Genomic DNA, 23,774 nt, shown 5'->3' on the forward strand with positions numbered 1-23,774 from the left:
AAAGGGCACCTCTTTCATTAGTGGTCAGTGAGAAGAACACATTGACCATCTCATTAGCCAAAAGCAGGCCCATAGTTCCCATTGAAATACTGGTCAGGTTGTTGATTTAAATTTACTTGTTCTTTATTTTAAATATTGTATTTGTTCCCGTTTTGTTTTTTTACTTTAAAATAAGATATGTGCAGTGTGCATAGGGATTTGTTCATAGTTTTTTTTATAGTCCGGCCCTCCAACGGTCTGAGGGGCAGTGAACTGGCCTCCTGTGTAAAACGTTTGGGGATCCCTGGATTAAATGAGAGGCAGGGAGTCAAGGAGGCAGAGAGACAGACTCCCTCAGGTGCTCTAACCGAGATCCACCTAGCAAGCCCCCTACAGGACAATGCTCTGCCCATCTCGGGTCACTGCTCCATTGCTTGGCAACTGGGCTATTTCAGCGTCTGAGGCAGAGGCCATGGAGCCATCCTCAGCCCTCAGGGCCAAATTACTTGAACCATTCAAGTTATGGCTGCAGGAAGAAAGGAGGGAGAAAGAGAGAGAGAGAGAGAGAGAGAGAGAAGGGAAGGGGGAAGGGGAAGGGGAAGGGGAAGGGGAAGGGTGGAAAAGCAGATGGTTGCTTTTCCTGTGTGCCCTGACTGGGAATCAAATCTGGGGCTTCCACACGCCAGGCCAACACTCTACTGCTGAGCCAACCAGCCAGGACCAAGTTTTCAAAGTTATAGCAAATGAATCAAGAAATGAATTGCCAACATTTATAATGTTCATCTAAACCTGTAGAAGTGTGTTACATATATACTAATAGTCAAAGTAAGCATGTAAAATGGTCTGACTAACCAAATAATAAAAACTAGGCTTCCTAAAGATTAAATCTATGAAGGATTAGGGAGAATTAAGGAATTACTAAATCAAAGCTGGTAGCAATACTTTCAAAACCTTTATGGATGTGTGCCACAGAATGCCTTTTAAAAGGCTGCGCTCTCCCCACCATTCCTATGGCATTTAGGAGGGTAGCAAGTGTAGAGCTTTCAGAGTGCATGCATACTATGGCCAACTTTTGATAATTAATGCCCCTCGGAGATAAGAGAAAGCAAAGCAAATGTTAATGGAAGAAGCTGGCACAGTGTTGATCCTGTCTTCCTGAAAAACACATGCAAGATTTAAATAAAAACTACAGGGGAGGCGTCTGTACTTAGGTCTTTTTAACTACACATCTGCAGCCTCTTTTTTCTGGAAATACTAACATTTCAAAATATAAATGAAGTTTGCCAAACTGGCATTATTGACATCCCTTACTAACGTGTTAGTGCAATATTCCACTATCTCAAACCTTGCAAAATAGAATTTAATAAGATGTTTTCACAATTTATATGTCTACAAAAAAAATGTTTTCAATGTATATGTGCAGGCCCAATATTGTAAAATCACAGATCTTACAGAATTTCATCACCGTAAATAATAGATTTTATTTTTCAACTTCAAAGCATGAGTTAACCTAGACCATGAACCCTGGTAATACCTCCTTTGGTGCTATATAAACAGTGACTGCTCAGTAGAAGAGTTCTGAGTGACTCAGCTCGGCCCTTCTGCTACAAATCTGCAATATCTAAAGTTCAGAAAGATTAGCTAAGGATTCATACTGTTTGAGGCCACAGTGAACTGAACCAGCATTTGTTCTTTATTTTAGAGAACTTTTCTTAGTTTTGACTGTCATGTGGCTCCATGCGGCCTCATTGTTTCACAGCTACATATGCAGCATGTATAGAGGACTGTTTTAAATTGGAATGTGGAAGTTTGGAGACAAAGGGTAGAATTTTGAAAACTGGCCTTTGAGTGGAACCTAAAAAGAAAACTTGCTTATTTGGGGTTTTACAGAAGGGTAGTACAAGAACTTAAGTGAGTTAGATCATTTAAGAGGCAATAAAACAGCACACTTTTAGAATTGTCTGGTGAGCTTCTGCATGATGCTAAAATTATGATCCATCAGCCTCAGGAGAAAATACCAAAGCACGTCCATGAACTACGTGCCATTTCCTGTGAGAAATAACTACAGCCTTCATTCTTTACATCCCAAATCTGTTTTAACAAAACCTCAACATTTAGTACATTAAGACCTATATGTTTTCTAGGCTTTCGCCGGTTGGCTCAGTGATAGAGCGTCAGCCTGGCGTGCAGGAGTCCCGGGTTCGATTCCCGGCCAGGGCACACAGGAGAAGCGCCCATCTGCTTCTCCACCCCTCCCCCTCTCCTTCCTCTCTGTCTCTCTTCCCTTCCCACAGCCAAGGCTCCATTGGAGCAAAGTTGGCCCTGGCGCTGAGGATGGCTCTATGGCCTCTGCCTCAGGTGCTAGAATGGCTCTTGTTGCAACAGAGCAATGCCCCAGATGGGTAGAGCATTGCTCCGTGGTGGGCATGCTGGGTGAATCCCGGTCGGGCGCATGCGGTCTGACTGCCTCCCCATTTCCAACTTCATAAAAATACAGAAAAAAAAAAGGCCTATATGTTTTCTACAAATTTGCAAGAAGAATCTTTTCATTGTTCCAATATTTTCTATCTGCAATAACGCTCAGTAATGACTGAAGCAAAGATGAGGTAGCTATGTTCATCGTTGGAAAGATGGGTAATAAAATCATCAGCATACAAATGATTTTTTAATTGGGTTTTAATCTGTGTATTTAGAGGAGTTATTTCTGTGTGAATGCCACACTGATAATTTTTATCTTGGTGCTGCAGCTGCAGTCACTAATGGCAGATGCTATGGACACCCTTGAAAGAAGAAGACACAATAAGGAGCATGTGTGGAATTCAATCCAAAAGGTAAAACTTTCAGCTGAAGAAAAAAGACATATTATTCTCAGAGAAAATGTCCATTTTTAGTCAAGTCTGTTTAGAAGATAAAAAGAAAGTTCTTTGGATTGTTTCATTATTTGTTTTCTTTTCAAAATAACGCAGCTCTCTCACTTTCTGCAAGTATAACCAAAATCAAAAATTGATTTTTTTAAACCTGTTCCCTTAGGTCTGTTTCTTTTCCAACAGACTATGGTCGTGGGCTCATTTTCATATTTTGTTTTTATTATCTGCTTCTTCGTCATCGGTTATTATAATTTCTTAAAAGCCCTTCCATCAGTGTTTTAGTCCACTTCCCAACTCCTTTCCTCAATTTTTGTCACTTGAGAAAAGGTTATTACCTCTCAGGGAACTACAGAGAAACTAGCACAGTGATGTTTTATGGAGAGGAATAGCATACCAGTTGTTAGAGGTAGAGGAACATCCTTTCATTGGCCCCTGGAGTTAAATAAAATAGCTGCCGAGATGTACCTGGTCCCCAGTGCTCAGGAGACTGGTGTGATACCACAGGGACCTCTAACAATTTAGGAGTAATATTGAGTCTCCATTCCAGCTAAAGAAAATAAATTCTAATCAGTTTACTCCCCACTCAGTCTCCTTCAGTCACCCTGAGAACCCATGAAGAGAACTCGTGTCAGGAAGTCTGAGAGGAGCAAACAAAAGGAGCCTTCAGCTTAAGAGGTGACACTCAGGTGTAAGGGAACCTTATACATCTGAGCAAATGTGTCTTCTGAAATTATTCAGTGGCCCCAAACAGAAATCAGCTGAACTCAGCAAATATCTGCTGAATATTTACCAAGCCAGAGAGAACAGCAGATGTTAAAGACGTTGTGCTAGGCAAGACAAACACAGCCCCTGCCTCTAGCGGCCTTACTGTCTAGGAAAAAGACAGTAATTAAAGAGTTACTTATAAGTTTACTGAATATTATCGTGAAAAAGTAGATATTCAATGATCTATAAAAACAAATAAAGGAATATAATTTGATCTGGCAGGTCAGTCAGAAAAGCCAAAAATGATATTTATGCAACATTTAAAGGATGAGTAATTGTTATCAGGTGAAAGGGGAGAGAGAGAGAGAGAGAGAGAGAGAGAGAGTGTGTGTGTGTGTGTGCGTATCAGAGACAGAGACAGGGACAGACAGACAAGAAGGGAGAGAAATGAGAAACATCAGTTCTTTCTTGTGGCACCTTAGTTGTTCATTGATTGCTTTCTCATATGTGCCTTGACCAGGGGGCTACAGCAGAGCAAGTGACCCCTTGCTCAAGCCAGTGACCTTGGGTTCAAGCCAGTGACCTTTGGGCTCAAGCTAGCGACCATAGGGTCATGTCTATGATCCCACGCTCAAACCAGCGACCCCGTGCTCAAACTAGTGAGCTACGCTCAAGCTGAATGAGCCCACACTCAAGCCCAAGACCTCGGGGTTTTGAATCTGGGTCCTCTGGGTCTCAGTCCAATGCTCTATCCACTGTGCCACTGCCTGGTCAAGCAGGACATTTCTAAACAAAGGGAACAGTTTGTACCAAGAACGCAAAGAAAGCATGGCACATTCAAAAACTGACAAAGATGCAAGGAACATATTTGAAAATGAGGTGCACAGGCAGAAGTCAACCTAGTAAAGGACTTGTAAGTTATATCTAGAACATGGAATGTTCCAGAAAGTATCTGACTGGAAAATGTGTTTGAAACATTTCTGGGCCATAGTGGGAGGACATATTGAGAGGCTACAGGTGTGGGGAGGTCAGTTATAGGTGGTGGTGTATGGTGGAGGACAAAAAATTGGAGTGAAACATACCGATATTAGAAATATTCAGGAAGCCAATTCAGCAGGCCCTGTAGTTCACAGGTTACCATGAAGAGTTAGAGAATAGAAAGAATTAAGAATAATGCCCACATATTTGGGTTGAGCCATTAGGCAGGGTTAGAGGGGGTTTGCTGACGCCATGTACTAAGGAAGGAAACAGGGGAGCAGCTTTTGGCAGAGAATCCACAGGATCCAGTTGGGAAGCAGGAACCATACAGATATTAGAAAGGGAATTTAATATAAAGAATGTTTAACTAGGTATGAAATTGTTAACTAGGTAACTAAAAAAGCAAAGGAGAACAATAATTTATCACAAAAGAAGCATTTAAAAGAAGCGGCTAAACAGCCCCAAGTGCTAGGAAATCAAAGAGAAGATGTTGGAATTACTAAAACAGAAACTGGAAGAAGGAACCCTGCTGGGCCAACACTGAGACCTCCCACCAGGAGGTGCTGCTTAGCTGGTGCTAATATCCCTGAGCTTGGAGGGGAGGCATCCTGAAGGGCTAAGATCCCAGTGTCTGAGGAAAGGGCACTGCTGCTACTGTACGGGGTGAGAGGGAGAAGGGAGCAGTAATAGGGGTAATTCTGCAACCTTTGGACAAACTAGACTCAAATGCTACTATGAAAAGAGTATGTTTCTGGAGAAAAGAAGCTTTGCTGAAGAGTTGCTCACAGGAACCCTAAGTAGACAGTAAGTCAGCAATATGTCAACAGGAAGCATCAAGTCCTTTGGCTTTGCAATGTCCCTCTACTGCCCTATTGACAGAGAATAAGAGCTGGCAAATTAAAAGTAGGTTTTTTCAGAGTTTCAGCCAGAGCATCAAAGAACTAACTGTAGACAGCTGGGTTTAGAGTTGAGAGAGTATTCACTGACCTTAGTGCTGGCAAAATACCCAAGGGGAATACAGAAGCCTGGAGTTCTGGATAAGAGGCTGAAAGAGATAGAAATCTCTTAGTCATTGCCAAATTGGTGTTAACTGAAATTATTTGAGTGGTTGACATGGCTGAGAAAGAACACAGACTAAGAAGGGAGACTTTAGGAGCACATTTCAATCTTAAGAGGAGAACTGTGCAAATAAGACTAAGAAGGAGTGGCAAGAAGGATTGGGGCTAGAGGTAAAACAATTCCAATTTTGATTAGAGTCAAGCAATATAATCAAATACTTCTGCTGGTTACAGAAATAATAGATTAGAACAAAGGTGAACAAACCCCAGCCCTCAGGTCAAAATGGGCTACCACCTATTTTTGTGAATAAAGTTCATTGCATATAGCTATGCAGTTTATTTACAGATTGTCTATGTCACCTTGGTCGAGTAGTCACCACAAAGACTGTTTAGCTCACAAAGTCTTAAATATTTACTATCTGCCCTTATACAGAAAAAGTTTGCTATATGTTGGTTCAGAGCATTACCCCTCACAGAATATTTACATTGGTACAGTAATTTAATATTTATAATATTTATGTTTATAAGTAACATTTATACGATATTTGTATTTATAAATAAAAAAGGAAAATAGAGCAGTCCAGTTATAAAATTCTAATGACTAACCAAAAAGGTAGAAGAGAGATTGACATTTATCTATACCTATCTACATGCTGTAAACAACTACCAATTCTCAGCTAGTTGTTGAATAATCACATTCATGGGAACACTGAGCCTGTGGCTTCACTTTGCCCTTATTTTAGTTTTGATTGCTGTGTTACAAATCATCCCAAATATATAGTGGTTTAGCAACTCTCTCATGGTTCTATAGATTGACCAGACTCAGCTGGGTGGATCCTGTTCAGTGTCTATGCAGTTCAATCAGATGGTCTCAGTCACATGGGGTCATTTGAAAGCTAAAATGAACTGGACTCCAGAATGACTCACTCACATGGCTGACAGTTGACACTAGTCATCTGAGCCTTAATGTGGCCTCTCTACTTGACTTAGGCTTCCAAGAGGAGGAATTTCAAGACAAATAGAAACCATCAGTCCTCTTAAAGGCTAGGCCCAGAACTGGCAGATCAACTTCCACCATATCCATTGTTCAAAGCAGTCACACGCCAGCCCAGATTCACAGGCTTGGAGGAATAGATTTCCCTTCTCTATGGAGAAGGATATGTACATTCGGTGACAGAATGAAGTAGTAGAGTCTGTCTTGGAGACAAGCACCAGCAGCAAAGCTGTGACTGTGTGTGGGCTGGAAAGCCTGCAAGCAAGCAGGAGTCAAGAGGATACTGAAGTCAAGGCCACTGCGACACTGCGGAGCCACTCTATCCAGCTGCTGGGTGTCTAGAAGGACTCACTGGTGAGCAGCCAATCTTTCCGAATTAAAAGCCTTGGTAATGATCCTAGCTTTCTAAATGGAAGCTCCTGAGAGGTCTTTAGGAAGATGTGAATGGGAAGGAACAGGGTGCCAAATTTTTCCCAAGGGCTTTTAATTTGGTTAATGTGACTCTACAAAGGATGATCCTATCACTTTCAGACAATTCTGGTAGCAAGTAAGTAATTTCCTTTCATTGCTACAGAGTTAATTTGCATGTGCAGAAAGAAATAATTAAAAAAAAAAAACAACACTAATTCTACAAGCTACACTGTGTTCTGAGCCCACTAGAAGTTGATATCAGCATCACCACCTCTCAGATCTGTTATCTGTAATAGAAACAGCTGTTGTACTTAATGAAAACACTTGAAATTTTCATCAGAAGCAGAATTATAGCCATACCTTCCAGTTCCATGTAGTTATAGGGACTGTCAGAATCCCCATTACCTAAAACAATTTTCAGAGCTCTACTTTGTTATAGGTCTATAAAAAACCTATCAAGATGAAATCTGATTCATGAGCACTGACCTCCTGTCTATATTTTGTTTTCTTTTGAGATCTCACTAAGAACCCAGAAAGAGAATGTATTGTCCTAGTTTACTAGAACTGATATATATGCTTTCTAGAACTTTCGGATATTTGCTTTTGTTTTGGTTTGGCTTTACACAGTGCTATTTTCTAGCTGGTAATTAACTCAAAAATTATATAGGTACGTTGGATTAGCTGTACATACAAAAAAATAAGCATATTTTGTCAAAAAAAAGGTCAATTTTCTTGTATTGTCAAGTCTCATGCTACGGCAAGACTCTTTAATTAAGATTATCACACTTAGCTTCATTTCAGTCTATAACAAAAATACCTGAGAAAACACTCTTTTGACTATCTCATAGGTCCTGTTAACACACAGCTTGTTCATGCATTCATCAAACATCTATTTACCCAGCACCTCTGCTAATACAAGCAGTGCCCTCATGATGTTTTCACTCTACTAGAGAATAGGCAATACACCACCTGAAATCCCTGGAATGTGTAATAAATGCTACAGGTGGAGGAGGCAGGAAAGGAAAATGGGAAGGGCCAGATGATCGCAATAAAGTAGTCAGGACAGGATTCATGGAGGTGACATTTGAAGAACATCTAAAAGAAATGCAAACCTTGCAAATATCTATCTGATGCAAATTACTCCAAGTAAAGGAAACAGCAAATGCAAAACCCAGAGATTGGACATGCCTGTCATGTACAAGAAACTGCAAGGAAGGCAGTGTAAAAATGGAGTAGAAAGAATGAGAGTAATAGAAAAGGAAGCCAGAAAGCAGAGGACATAATGCTTTATCAAACAAAAAACCAATCTAAGCTGCTGAGTTGAGAGTAGATTGAAGAGGGCAAAGGGAGAATCAGGAAGACTCGTTGGAAGGCTATTACAATGATACAGAAGAGTGATTATGGTGGTTTGGACCCAAGGTTCAAACTCAATGTTGGACGGTTTGAACCTTGAACCCAAGTGGTGGCAACAGATGTGAGAGGTGGTCAGATTTGGTCTTTTATCCAGAAGAACAAAGGTTTATGTAGAAGGAGGCTTATGCAGCAATAACAGCAATTTGGACAGGCAATTTGGATACCTGGCCTGTCACAATTCGCTCAGAAGCCGCTTCCTTTCTCTGGACCTCAGTTTTCTCATCTGTAAAATAAAGATATTGAACTAGAAGATTCTAAGTACCCTCCTAGCTTGAAATAAAATACTTTTTTTTAAAAGCCAGACTATCAAAATGAAAGACTAAGAGTTAATGTTTTCTAAGCTCTTGATAAGTGCCCACATTTTGTACTGCCTGAAAAATTGTGGCTGACAAGCATTATTTTGTGTATAGCTGAGTAGTGAGGTGTGAGGCCAATTTAGAATTATAGTAACCTCCAACAAAAGTGGAATTTGGTCATAAACTAGCCAAGTTTTTATGTATTCAATGCTTAAAATAAAGAATTTATTTTAATCTGAGCCAAAAAAAAAAAGTCACTAAGGAATTTGTGACTTAATATACCTTTGCTATCCACCTATATAGGACCCTCCTCCTCTGATCCTTACTTTCCCATCTATAACCAAAAAGAATACATCGCCTAAATCTTTGTCCATTAATTCAGCTCCCATTCATGGGACCTTAGGCAAGTCACAACCTTCTAAAAAACATAATATGTTCATATCCTTACCACCTTCAAAATTTATGACTTTGTGCTTCTCAGCATTGAATCCTAAGGCCCATTGAAGCTTTATAAAGTAGGCCTGAAGATAAATAGAAAAAAGTGTCTTTAGAGAAATAAATTCTTTTAACAAAGGTACCAACTGTTAAGTTGGAACATTCCTGTTTCTTCTCACCAGAGAATCAGTTAAGAGAAACAGTTAAGCAACATTCTGCTGCAACTTAGAAGAAAAGGTACTTGCTCTTCACTTACCACTTCTAAAATTTTCACTAAAAAGACCAGATTTTAATATGGTATAACAAACTTTTTCCTTACTCTGATATGCCTCTGAATCACTGATGTGAAACTAAATGAGAGAAATGAAACTGTTATTTTAAAAGTAATGAGAGAAGTACTCTAACATATAATCATGGTTCTGTGCATTTTCAAGGAGAGTAATGCTACTTTTAAATTTCATCAACTATTATAATATAACATAGTTCATCATAATCATCAATGAATCCAACTAGTACAGTAGAGGTGGATATCTTTAAATCATCCAAATGAACTTATTCAAAATTATTTAGCTTTTTATGTTCCCTTTTTAATCTCAAAATCTTAACTTACAAATCATACTTGTCATCATACAGAAATGACATTCACTGAAATACTAATGTGGTCTTTTAAGATGGAAATTGGAGAGAGTTGTATGTCACTTAGCAACTCTGTTCTGTTCGAGGCTGATGTAGGCAAAGCAGGTGGGGACAGTACAAGCCTGGGAGATGGGCCAGGGCCAGTTGGCGGAGGAGAGAGAGGGAAGAGCAAGTCGGAACATATATTTACTTTCCACATCAGCATTCAAACCTGCCTTCTTCCAGAAACCCTTCTGAGAGATTGCACACGCGACACCGTCACTCATCAGCCAGTCCTTTGGGCTGAGTAGTATGTGGTGAGGGCATGCAGTTGTCTCTCTCTGGAAATACTGCTGTCTTTCAAAGATTCAGCAGATGTGCCACTCATTTGCAAAGCAGTTTTTCCAGCAACTGGGTTTTTTTCCTTTGTGTCTTATTCTTTAAGGAGTCTCTGCAGATTTATTGTAATTTGATTATGAATCTTCTCAGCTTCTTGTTATGTGCTTTAACATGAGCATATCCCCAAATTCCTTTACAGTGTGTGCTCCAAGCACTGCTAAGCAGTCCTGTCCATGGCGTAATGTAAATCATGGAGAGCAGTCTCTTGCTGCTGACCACGCTGGGGGCAGGACGGGGAGATGCTCTGAGGACAGGGAGGTAGGCAAGGACCAAGGGGTGAGGAGGCCAGGTGTAGAAACTGAATCTCTGGGGTTCCTGGGATAAATGTGTCTGTGCCAGTGGGTGTCCAGGCCAGCAGATGTAGTGGAGGGACCTCCACCAAAGCCTGGACAAACGTCCCATTGTGGTCGCAGGCTGAGCCCTAGTGCAGTCGGACCTGAGAAGAAGAACTCATCCTCACACACCACCCACAGCAATGCCTGGGAAGTGCAGGAAGCCAAGTCCCTCTCCTCCAGTCACTGTGACACACCCCACATCTGAATGGCACATTTCAATAATTTAAACCAAATAGCATCTTTCTCCTCTGACTTAAAGCAAAATGTGTATGGTTAATTTGATAATCATTTTCAACAACTGTAGTCACTAATCACTCGCTGTCCACCTGTACTTGGCTGCCCCTACAAATTTTGGAATGCCTCTTTTCTATACTTGTTGGCTGAAAGTATTGTCTCCTGAAATTTGATGGTTTTGCAGGAAATTTCTCAGCAGGAAAATTTCTGTGCAGGGTGGCCTCCTAGCATGGCCTTCATCTAGGGAGCATGTTTCCAAAAGTTTTCAACCAGGAGTTGGTCAAGGGGCAGACAAAGTTGACTGCCAGTGTGCTCTTGTACTTAATGAAATACTGTAGCTTCACCAATTCTCAGACTATGTTAGACTTTGAGGCTTGCTTTCGAATAGCTATCTCAATTGAAGCAAGGTATAGAAAAATGTGTCTCATATAAATAATAATGTTAATAATGTAATGATAACAAATATTATCAGTCATTACTATTGATTGTTTAGTATGTATCAAGGGTATCAACAAGTTATTTTAATTATTGCAATAACCCTATGAGAGAGAAGCCATTATCTCTCTCCATTGAAAGGTGAAGAAAAAGAGCTTTGTAGAATTAGCAAGGGAATCAAACCCAGGTTCATATGGACAGGGTTTGGTTTTGAATCAGATTATTTGGCTCTAGGGCTCTGTTCTTAATCATTAGCTAGAATGCTTAGGTATAACCAAATGCAGCTACCAAAGGTCAGTGGCACAAAGAATATTGCGGGCCCAAGCTCAGACTCTGTAAGGCAGCCAGAAGACCACCTTTGAGTCAGCTTTTTGGCAGTGAGTGACAGAGGCTATTATAAGCATCCTCTCTCTTTCTCTAGATCACACCGGCCCAGCCACGGACTTACCCAGACTGCTTTGCAGAAGCTCCCTGACCAAATCAGAACCTTGGCACACACTGTCCCCTGGATCACACTACTCTTACTGTTCTCCCTCATCATCCTCCTTCTGTGGGGGTATCATGTTTAGGTTGGCTTTGATACTCACCATTTTCACTTTTCCTGCAACATTAGAACTGTAAGAAAACAGCTTGGAAGTCAAATTGTTCCTATAATGTACTTCCTGTCACTCTGAGGGTCTCTCTCTGGTGAATTATCTAAATTAGCACTCTGAAATGCACCAGGGTCTCAATAAAAACACAATTTTAGAAGTTCATAATGCTATAACCGCTCCAAGCTTTACCCTCACATTACAGAGCCCTGGAGGATGGGATAGAGCAGCTTCCTGTTAACTTCTCTTACTCTCCCGGCCTGGCCTGTCCTGCTAATGAGATAATATTGGGAGGTGACTAACACAGAAATGGAAAATGCTCATGTTACTCCAAACCTATTGGTGTTCTTATTTTTGTAAAGGATTCTCAAAATGCATCTTTCAGAAGTTCAGTGAAACATTCTGACATTCTGTGGTGAGGTAGAAGAGCATATATCTCAATGGCATTCTGAACTGAAGAGTTCGTTTGCAGTTCATTCTAAAGGTTACTCTCTTTAAAATACCAAAAGTGTCTTCTTTGCACAGCAGCCCAGCATTTTATTGCGTGTATTTTATACATTAAGTTTTGCAGTCCTTTATAATTCTGGAGAATAACAATAACAGCTTATCCCACTTGTAGCTAAATGAACCATAGGACATCTTCCATTCTGTATTGTAAGTGGGATTAATAAGAGTTCAAAGCAATTGACCTGTAGCTCATTCAGTCATTTATAGTGTACTCATCATACCTTTCATCTTTTGGGAAAGGGCAAAAGTGAAACTGCCTTTACACGCAGCCCTAAGGGAAGATATGGGCCATTTGTTATTCTGATTATGACTTTTTAAAAATGATACATGTAGAAGAGGGGGCAAGGCTGTAGTCTAAAACACATACAAATGCCTTAAGCACAAACACACCCATTTCTCTTAACAGCATCACAACTCTGTGGGTAAACCAACCGTGTGCTCTGCTAAAATGGCTCTGTGCTGGAGAAAAGACTGTGGAGAGCAGCACGAGATGGCTGAGGAAAGGGGGACCTGGACCCCTGTTAGAGAGATCCTAACCTAGAGAGACAGTTGGGCCCTTCTCTTATTGAATTAAAAGGAATTTGAGAGGCTTTTAAGTTCCTAAGACCTCTTAATTGGAGAGAAGACCCCTTCAGCTTCACAGTAATTCACATCATCATATTGTTAAAGATATTTAGAAGCAACTGGGAAAAATAATTCAAGGAATGAAAGTATATCTTCTTAAGGTATGGGAGTGGGGGGTGTCAAAACTAATTATTTTAAAAAGCAGTGATAGAGGAGGATTTTCCACTTTCAGGAATATAGAGTAAACATGCTTTTCCTGTTCTAAGCAATAAAAAGAAACAAACTCTTGATACGTGCAACAACCTGAACAAATCTCCAGAGAAGCGTGGAATTATATACTATATGATTTCACTTACATAACCTACTTAAACTGACAAACAGAAATGGACAGCAGATTAGCGGTTGCCAGGGACCCAAGGGTGTGGGGCCAGGAAACTTGGTGTAGCTGTAAATGGACAATGGGACAGAGAGCTTCCTGGTATTGGAACTGCCTGGTATCTTGAGTGTATCAATATCAATAGCCCAGCTGGGTCATTCTACTACCATTTTGCAAAATGTTACCATTGGGACAAACTTCGTAAAGAATACTACTTCTACTACTTCTTACTGATGCATGGGAATATACAACTACCTCAAAATAAAATGTGTTAAAATATATCCAAACCTTCAAGTAATTTATATCATTAAATATTGAAAACTAAAGTTTGAAACACCCATGATACAGGTTTTCTTGGACAGAGTGACAGGTTTTCTAATATCCTTTTAACTCTATACTATACATAATAAAAAAAAAGTGGCATCATTATGGGAATTTTCAGTTAAGAGTTGGTAATACAGTTCAGCAGGAAGTTTTTTGCACATTTTGCAACATGTCAGCAGTAGATGCCTCAGCTTTCTCTAAATTAAAAGGAGATATAGGGGCTTGTTTGTCACTGTGAACGGTAGCCAAAAGCTGAAGGAAAATGCTATATTATGAATAGCAAGAATAACTGTTTCAGAAGCTAACTTTACTTTAGAAATTAATTTCAAACCTATTTGAAAACAATTGTAATTCTAATTAGAATTAAAAGTCAAACCATTTTGGATGATAAATATTTATAAGTACTTGGTCTGGAAACTAAACTGACACAGAGCAAAGACACTGACATTACCCACAGTAACCCACTGTGGTAGAGTGAAAGGTCTGTTTTGCTGAGAGGGTTTTGGGCCACACTGCTGACCGTGGGAAACATACTCTCATTCTGTAACCACCACTGCTGTCACATAAACCTGTATTTATTCCTGAAGAATATAATTCTCATTCTATTTGTCTTTTTTCTTCTTAAAAGACATCTTTACAAGCCTTACTAAGAAGGAAAAAAAACCTATGAGCACAAACATGAGCAAATTACTCCCTGTAAACAGACCTCATCCTCTCTCTTTGATCCAGACTAGATGAAATCCAAGAGGAAGTCCCGGTTAAAGCCCAGTATCTTCCCCCACGTGTAACCCACCCCTACTTTCCTGTTTGAAATCAACTTCCTCTCGCTGCCATTATTGCAAAGAACTCGTCCTAGTTCCCAGGCTATCCACTGATAGCCTGTGCAGGGACCACCAACCAAGGAGCAAGTGCCAGACAGCAGTGGGAAAAGGGAATTCGAGAAAGCATCGAAGTCGTGTGAGGGGAAAATTAGAACTTACTTCAGCTTCCTCTTCTTGTATGACTTAGTCATGACATTTGTTTGCTGGGGCTTCTGTAATGAAGTACCACAACCTGACCAGCCTGAACAGGAGAAAAGTATAGTTTCACAGTTCTGGAGGCTGGAAATCTGAAATATTGTGTCATCAGGGTTGGTTTCCGCTGAGGGCTATGAGGAAAATCAGTTCCATGTCTTCCCTGTAGCTTCCGGTGACTTGCTGACAATCCGTACCTACCTTGTCTGGTAGGAGCATCGCCTGATCTCTGCTTTCCTCTTCACATGGCATTCACTCTGTGTGCATGTCTATGTCCAAAGTACCACCCTCGATAAGGACATCAGCATTTTCAATTAGGGTTCACGCTAATGACCTCATTTTAACTTGCTTACCTCTGTAAAGACCCCATTCTGAGATACTGAGAGTTAAGACTTCAACAAATGAATCTGGAGGGAGTAAAATTCAACTCATCACCATAATGTTTGATTTTAAATTACTTTAAAAGGAAAAAGCCCACGCCAATCTTTACAGCAGCTCTCCTGCCCACATGCCACAGTGGAACGATGCCTTTTTCAAAGCTCTGTTAGGCTGTGTTGTCTCTTAACTAGTACCATCTCTCACCAGCTTTACCCATGTTGAGCTTCTGGTCATTTCTTTCCTTTGTTTGTCCCATTCCTAACTCTCTATTGCCCTGAAAATTCAGTTTCATGCTCAGCAATGCCCTTGATGTTGTGGCCAGCCTTCACACAATAACCAAAGTTGCTTTCACCCTTGGCTTACATACCTTCAATTATCAAATGAAAATAAGTTGGATTTTGTATAAATGAAGCTAATAGCTATCCTCCTTCATGAGAAAGCTCTCAAGTGCACAGAGGGTCACCTGATCCCAGGGCATTCCCCACACTTTTTACCGATATATGAGAGACTATGTTGGGTATAGAAGATAAAAACTCATTTTATAGTAAAATGTTATTCGAGAAAATATTCCAGTAACTTTAGCATGCCTATACCAAAAGTGACTATGAAGTGGTTATATGTGCAGGAAAAATATTATTTTAATCTCTCACAATGTTGTATTTTATCCTGGAATCCAGTAGAAAATTTTAAATTTTGATATGCTAAAATAAATACAAAATCATTAACCAAAAAAATATTTTGGTACTAGTAAATAATCTGATGCAGTTATAGGATGAGAAAGAAATAAAGTATGCTGTGAATTACCTTGTGATGTTAAAATGATCCATCATGGGGCCCTTCAGATGCAAGATAAAATTCTGACACATATGGAGAAAAGATACAGATCTTATTGGTATGGTTATTTTATGTAGAATATAAAGGAGGTCCGAGAATCCCAGTGCCTCTGAGTGTTTGTATTAACCAGTTCAGTGCCTTTTATTACACACAGATCACAACAGAAGTGGTGGGTCCCTGTCTTTTCCACAGTGCTTCTTTCCATGTGGTACAAGGCAAACTGCAATGTGTCCTCCTTTCACTGAGCATATTTCTGTAGGGTGAGTCAGACCAAAATAAATATCATAAAATTAGTAGTTTAAAGCTAAAATGGATTTTAAAAGTATATTCAGTTCAACCTCCAACTCACACATGATTTTCAAGTCCTTCATGCCTACCAAATGAGTTGTCTAATGTTTGGTTTCCAACTTCTGGTGATGGGACTCATACCTCACCATGAACTCCCTTTCATGTTTTTTCAGTTGTGAAAAGCAGTTATATATATACACACACTTTTTTACTCATTCAACTAATAATTCAGTTATTCATTGATTTAACAAAGCTCTGTTGAGAACCTATTATAAACTACCAGGCATTACAAAATGTACTATTACCATAATCTTGGTAGAAATTGTAGCTATTTATGAAGAGTTTTGCAGAAACATCAAGCCATTAAATCCTCACAAAAAAACCTGTAGACTGTTTATTATTATTAATTTTTATTTACACTAGAGATGAGAAAATTAAAGTTCAGAAATGAAGTCACATGACTAGTCAAAGAATTGCAAATCAAATGTATTCTTTAATTCTAGATTGCACTGTCTTCCAGTGTGTATTCCGACACAGAACAGATCCATCACCTCTGCCACATAACAACTTTGATATAACTTAAGGATACCACAGGGACCTCTGATATTTCTCTTTTCCATATTGAACTCCTCCAGATTCTCCAACTTTCCTTTATACAATTTGGAGTCCAGACCCTGGACACATCCAGAACTGAGCATAATAACCCAGTTGTGATATGAGCCGAACAGTGGAAATGAGGAAACTATCGCCCCCTTTTAGACAGACAATGTAGTCTGCACTCAGATCAGTTTTGGGGATGGTAAACAGTTAATACTGTTTATTTATATTGAACTGTGGCTAATATGTACTATCAGAAACTCACCTCTCTCCCCTCCCTTCTCTGTCCCCTCCTGATTTTGCCTTTTATAAAATCACAAGACTTTCATATAGGTCAAACACCTCCACGTAACATTGTTACTGAGACTGTATCCCTCACAGAGAAGCCAAAAATACCAGTAACTATTAGATAAAATTGTTTGGCTTTTTTTTTTTTCACTTTTCTATGTATTTTTAAAATTTATTTATGTTTTTTCTACTTACAGGGTATATACTTCCAGATTCTATTATTAATACTACTACCAAATAATAGCAATTCAGACTTATGCAAATATTCCAGATAAACTGTTTAATTTAATCTCACTAGTACCTTCTGAAACAACTATTAGATGAGGAAACTTAGGTTCCAAGAAGTTTGATAAGTTTGCCCAAATTCACAGGCCAAGAAAATGCTGGAGCTGGAATTTCAACCCAGATTTATCTGACTTCAACAGTAGGCCAGATCTCTGCCATGACCACCTTCTTTTATGAATAACTGAAAGCATCTTTTTTTCTGTTTGTTTTTCTTAGTACTTCTCAACTTCTAGAATGCTTCTCACATGGTAAACTATAACACAGTGGGCTGTTTTTTCTTTTCAGTTTTGAGTTCTTTATGATTCTGACTTTAACCTAGTTATAAAATATTGTACGGGTCCATTATTTAACATACTCCTGATTATATGGGCTTTTCTCATCTTGTATTTGTCACTAATCAAGCTCGTTTTTTTTTCCCTAAAACTGTTCATCTAATTGTATCTCTTATCTCATTAAGATATGACCATTATCTCAAGTTAGAAATGTCACCATCATTTCTAATTCTGCCTGTCTTCTTATCCTAATCCAGAATTTTTCACTAAGTCTATAGTTCTTACCTTCCAAGTATCTCATAAATCCTTGATTCAGGCCCTCCTTGTATTTTTCATACCATATTGCACTGGTCTCCTAATTGAGCCACCTGCTTCCAGTCCCTCCCCATGATGACACCAGGTTTATCTTTCTAAGCACACACCCAAATATTTTTTTTCTTTTCTACAAGCTGACCCCAGTCTATATTTCCTGCTGTGCACAGTAGAGAGACACCTACGTCTAGGCTCTAAGTGACTCATCCCTATTAATTTACCCAGCTCTCTTGCAACCTTGCTTGTATAAATGCCCTTTCCTCTGTCTGGAAGATGTTTCTTGTCCACGTCAAGACCTGACTCCTAGCCCTGACCAGTTGGCTCAAAGGTAGAGTGTCTTCCCAGGGTGTGGAAGTCCCAGTTCAATTCTCTATCTCTCTCCTTCCTCTTCTCATTCTCTCTTTCCCTCTCTTCCCCTCCCTCAGCCATGGCTCAAGCAAGCTGGCCCCAGGAACTGAGGATGGCTTCATGGCCTCACCTCAGGAACTAAAATAGCTCAGTTACAGAGCAACAGAGCAGCAGCCCCTGATGGGCATAGCATTGCCCAGTAGGGGGCTTGCTGGGTGGATCCTGAGAGTCTGTCCTGCCTCCCCACCTCTCAATAATAATAATAATAATAATAGACTGACTCCTGTAACCTCCAGTGCACCCCTATATTTCTACAGATAGCATTCACTGTTCTGACATTTTTGCTAACAGAAACCTTAGCACATAATTCTTATAAAAATAGTTATGCTTTGTTGTAATGATTTGTCATTAATTGCCTCTCCTACATGAATATAAGCTCTTCATAAACAAATATCTTGACTTCTGTTTTTTGCTTATTACCCTAGTGCAGCATAGTGCTGCCCTAGTGCCAAATAGTAGATATTCAATAAATATTTTCATAAAAAGATAATGTACTTCCTTTGATATCTAGGCTGAGTAGAAATTTTCCTATGATACTGCTCTATTTAGTTACCTCCACATTTCTTCCTAGTTGATATTGTTTTTGTAGTTAGAATTTTGAGACCTCCTGTATTCTCAGGTTGTCTTCTCTTTTAGAGTTTCATAGTCATCTTTGTTCTGAACTTTTTGAATCTACAGTAAATTGTGACTAATAGACTTTTGTGTATAAGAACTGAAAAGTCCTGAGAAAGTAGTTGATATGATTTCCTTAATTCTTGATCTGAGATATAACTGCTAACCGTACAATAGGTAAGAATCTTCTCTCCTATTGAGACCTGTAGTTCCCCTCAGTCATCTGATATCCCAAAATTCTCTGCAAGCTCACTTGGCCGGCTGTCCATATCTCTGTAATGCCATGTCAGCATTGGCATATAGATACACAAGAAAATGGTATCTGCCCATTTTGCAAATGGGAAAATTAGACCCAGAATGACCAAGTAGACTATCTGATACAGTTAAGCAACGTAGATTCTGTACCAAAAAGAAAGTCTAATAAGGCCTTTGCTCTAAAAACTGGCTCATTTCCTTCCTCACATGCTTACATATTTCTTTGTGTTTTATTTCCCTAAAGGCTTTATAGAAATTTCTATCATTTGCAATCTGTTCATCTTAGTTATATGAATCTATTTTCTCTTCAACCAGCATTTTTCTTTCCTTGACTTAAAAAAGAAAATAAAAAACCAGCTTTACTAAAAACATGTTACAGCTTTCCTACACTTGAGTCAGTACAGAAGCTAAAATTGACTTACTTCACTGCATATTGGGTCATTCATCTAGTGGTATACTCTAAAAGAATAGCCTCTGCTTTGAAAAATGTAAGGGCTCATCTGAAGACTGGACTAACTGATCTATGAATACAAGTCATGAAATTTTTTGGCTTGTTGTATCCTTGAAAATTTCCAAACTAACCATTTCCTTACCGAAGATTGGTAAAAACTAACGTTCAGAAAGGCCAAGTGACTTTTATGGGGTCACAGATCAGGCTTATAACCCAAGCCAAGACCAGAACTCAACACTTCTACTCCTTATTCAGTGACCTTCCTACCTCTGGCTATTTCAAGCATGGAGACCCCATTTTGTTGTTATCTTGCCTCAAAAGTCTCAAAACTAAACAATGCAAATAGAATGATGACATATGAAGGTAGTGATTAACTTGTAAGAGAAGAAAAAGCCTTCTGATATTCTCCATATCAGCCATCACTCTGAGTGTGAAAAAAACACTTTGGTTTCTGAATGTCAGCTCTATTATCAGAGAGGAGGATAATGAGGGCATACTGTAATCCGCGGTGCTGGGAATAGCGGACAACATAGACCTAGCTCTTGCCTTATAGAGATTAAAGCCCAGATGGGAAGACAGCTATTATATAAATCATTATAAACAATTAAGTAAAAATTACAATTTGCAAAGAGATGAATGGGTTGCTATGGGAATATGTTACTGAGAGACCCAATCTGGTCTGGGCTATCCAGAAAGACTTCCCTGAGGTACCGATATTGAATGTGAAATTCAAAAAACATACAAGTGTTCAAATGGGAGTATTCCATCAGAGGGCATAGCATTAGGAGGATCAAGGGTGCAGAGAACACTGCACAGCTGTGCTCAGATAACTGAGAGATGTACACACGGCTGAGAAAGATGAAATGACACAAATGAATCAGATCACCCAGAGCTGTGTAAGCCATGTTTAAGGTTGGGGAGTCTACTTAAGTATTTTAAACAAGAGAATAATTGTGTGATAAGAATTACATTTACAAAAGATCACTCTAGTATCATTAAGAAATTGGGTTGAAATGTAAGCATGTCGACAGACCTGGTAGGAGGTGAACGCAGGCCAGGTGAGACAAGCACATAGTTTGTACCCTAGACCTCCCCGCTTAATTAGGCAGTGCTCTCTATTCCAATGACGCATCTTGTGTTTCTTTTTTGTCTGTAATGTTTGTAAAAAAATAAATAAAAAATAAAAAAGGCAACATAGTTAGTCAATGCTGCTCTTAATAAACACAATTAAAAACAAAATAGAAGACAGCAGCCACCTAGATATTTTTAAATATCCATTCTGAATCATTGAAGAAAGCATTTTTGTTGCATTTGGATTGTAATTTTAAATTGTATTTGGCCTAATTGCAAGCATTCTAACTGTAAAGAGCTTTGATTTAAGTGATAAGTCATCAGTGCAGACAACATAAGTGAGTCATCAACTCAACTACTGAAGCCACAGTAAAGTGCCATCTATTATGTTTGTTTTGATTATGCTCTATGTTAAATTTTTACATATGATTTTGGTGTAAGTTGGATTATATAAATATATGTAATACATGGAATAATGCATTGACTTGATGACAAGATCCAAAAATATTCTAACAAATTATTTTGATAATTACTGCATTTATCAGACATCATAAACAGCAATGTGACTTTGGAGAAATTTACCTATAGTAATTTTAAGTTGTCAAAAAGAAATGTTTTCATATAAAAAAGTTATCTTATTTTCTTAAGGAAACCAATGGACAGCTTATATTACCTCAGGTGATATAAGACCTAAGAATAACATATAGATGAGTGCTACCATTTATTATTCTTGTTTGACAACCTGAATTATCTTTTTAATATTGTAGTGAATAATAAAGGTAGAATTCAAAATAAGAAAATTGAAGTTTTAAGTGCTTTTATCTTAAATAGATAATATGTTCATGTCCCTTGAGATAATTTTATGACAATGGGCTCTTCAGTGAATGACTTTAGGCTAATATAATAAATAAGTCCTGGCAATCAGAGTTAAGTATAAATTGTTACATCTACAGACTTTCATGAGACCCCAACTCAGCATATGTGTAAATTTTTTTATTCTACAGTTCTTTCTGACAAATCATATAATACAGTCTACCATCCCTGAATAATTAGAAATTTTCTTTGGAGAAAGACTAATACTTTATTTTTAAGAATTATTGATTTGTATTCATTATTTTATCTTATTCTCTGGTATGTGGCATTTTTAAAGAAAATGTATTTTTCAAAATGTCCTTTTAATTTAAAACAGTTCTTACTAAGACAAGGTAGAATATTTATTTTTTTCTCCTTAATTGGCCAGGAGCATACAAATGCTAGACTATCTGGCTTGAGGAAAGTAGATCTGTTTCTTTCAATTATTTTTGAGAATAGATTAATTTTTCACCATTCACTTCTTCTTGAAATCCCTGGTTTTACTGACCATTAAGGACAGGGAGTGGTTCTCATACCTAGTAGGGAAGACAGAGTGGTAAAGCAGACTCCCTCACGCCTGCTTCCTGTTCCTGAATCAGGGGAACCTGAAACAGAAACAGAAGGAGCCTTTTTATATTTACTCATTTGTCTCTCCCAGTTCTGTTTCAACATGGACCTATATGTGCCATTTAATTTTAAATACTTCTCGATTTTTCCACGTTTACAAAACTTGGGAAAACAATAACAAATCTTGCTGTATCTATTTTTTGTAGGTTGGACGAATTGAAGACTTTCTATACCAATTAGAGGATAATTTCTTGAAAACTAAAAAACTTAGGACTGCTCGAAGGCAAAAAACAAAAATGAAGAGGCTTCAAAGCATGCCACAAAGCTAGTGTCTGGGGAGCAGGCGCCACCACGAAACGTTCCAGAGAAAGGGACAGTGCATTCACCAGCCTGACAGTAACAGCTCAGTAAATAAAACCTATTATCAAGGGAATGAAATGACACTTATCTTGTCTCATCTTTAGCAAGGACCGTCTTTACTTCCCTAATCTCGACTGGCAACAATAAATGTTCTCAGCAAATTTGATTTGACTCTTATTCACCTTCATCTTATTTAGTTAAATAGATTATAAAATAACCATTTGCTGCCTCTTTCACCTGCCTCTTTCTTTCAAAATAGAATAAGATATACCAGGACTACCTAAGAACGCTTATAGTGTCTGTGCATATTTACGCACAGCTATTAAGAGTTGTTCATACACCATATAAAGATATGAACAGACAATATACATGCAAATTTTAAAAATTATAAAACCAATAAGAACTTTCTCAATCTTCTTAGAGATATGTAGTATGGCTAATGCTATCTATTAAATTATCTCATTAAAATTTCAATTCTTGCCTGACCAGGCAGTGGTGCAGTAGATAAAGCATCAGCCTGGGATGCTGAGAACCCAGGTTTGAAACCCCAATGTCTCCAGCTTGAGTGCAGATCATAGACATGAACCCAAGGTCGCTGGCTTGAGCAAGGGGTCACTTGCTCTTCTGGAGCCCCCTCAGTCAAGGAAAATATGAGGAAGCAATCAATGAACAACTAAGATGCCACAACAAAGAACTGATTCTTCTCATCTCTCTCCCTTCCTGTCTGTCTGTCCCTGTCTGTCCCCTCCTTCTCTCTCTCTCTTTCTCTTGCTAAAAAAAAAAAAGTCTTGATTCTTTTCTATGAATTCTTTATATTCCCTCCCATTAAATGACTCACAAAATGCATATATTTGACAAGGTAGTTAGCCAATAGCCATCACTCAAAATCTCAGCTGACACCAAAAAGGAGTTTGAAAATAAAAGAAGGAGGAAGTCAGATACAAAGAAAAATTTTTAAAAAACACATAATTTTTAAAAGTAGTGGAGCCTGACCAGGCAGTGGCACAGTGGATAGAGCATTGGACTGAGATGCAGAGGACCCAGGTTCGAGACCTCAAGGTCACCAGCTTGAGTGCGGCTTCATCTGGTTTGAGCAAGGCTTGTCAGCTTGAACCCAAGGTTGCTGGTTCGAGCAAGGGGTCACTCAGTCTGCTGTAGCCCCCCAGTCAAGGCACATATAAGAAAACAATCAATGAGCAACAAGGTGCCGCCAAAAAGAATTGATGCTTCTCATCTCTCTCCCTTCCTGTCTGCCCCTATCTGTCTCTCTCTCCGACTCTCTCTGTCTCTGTCACACACAAAAAGTAGTGGTAAAATGAATATTATCTCAAAGTACATTGATATTTACATGGAAAGGAAAACAGGGAATAAAATACTTAGTGTTGAATAATTCTTTATACAATGATATTATAAAGA

At 38.8% G+C, this 23,774-nt stretch overlaps 1 protein-coding gene across 1 annotated transcript in view; it reads left to right on the plus strand.

The window, feature by feature from the left end:
* The window catches only part of SPATA16 (spermatogenesis associated 16), a 323,333-nt gene extending 300,998 nt beyond the window's left edge, over positions 1-22,335 (plus strand). The window contains exons 9-10 of the mRNA XM_066241718.1: positions 2,727-2,810; positions 22,205-22,335. Of these exons, the coding sequence (XP_066097815.1) occupies positions 2,727-2,810; positions 22,205-22,327 (207 nt within the window). The 3' untranslated portion in view covers positions 22,328-22,335. The remainder of the gene's footprint in view (positions 1-2,726; positions 2,811-22,204) is intronic.
* Positions 22,336-23,774: the final 1,439 nt, after the last annotated feature.

This window comes from Saccopteryx bilineata, chromosome 8 (genome assembly GCF_036850765.1).
Source record: "Saccopteryx bilineata isolate mSacBil1 chromosome 8, mSacBil1_pri_phased_curated, whole genome shotgun sequence".
Lineage (NCBI taxonomy): Eukaryota > Metazoa > Chordata > Mammalia > Chiroptera > Emballonuridae > Saccopteryx > Saccopteryx bilineata.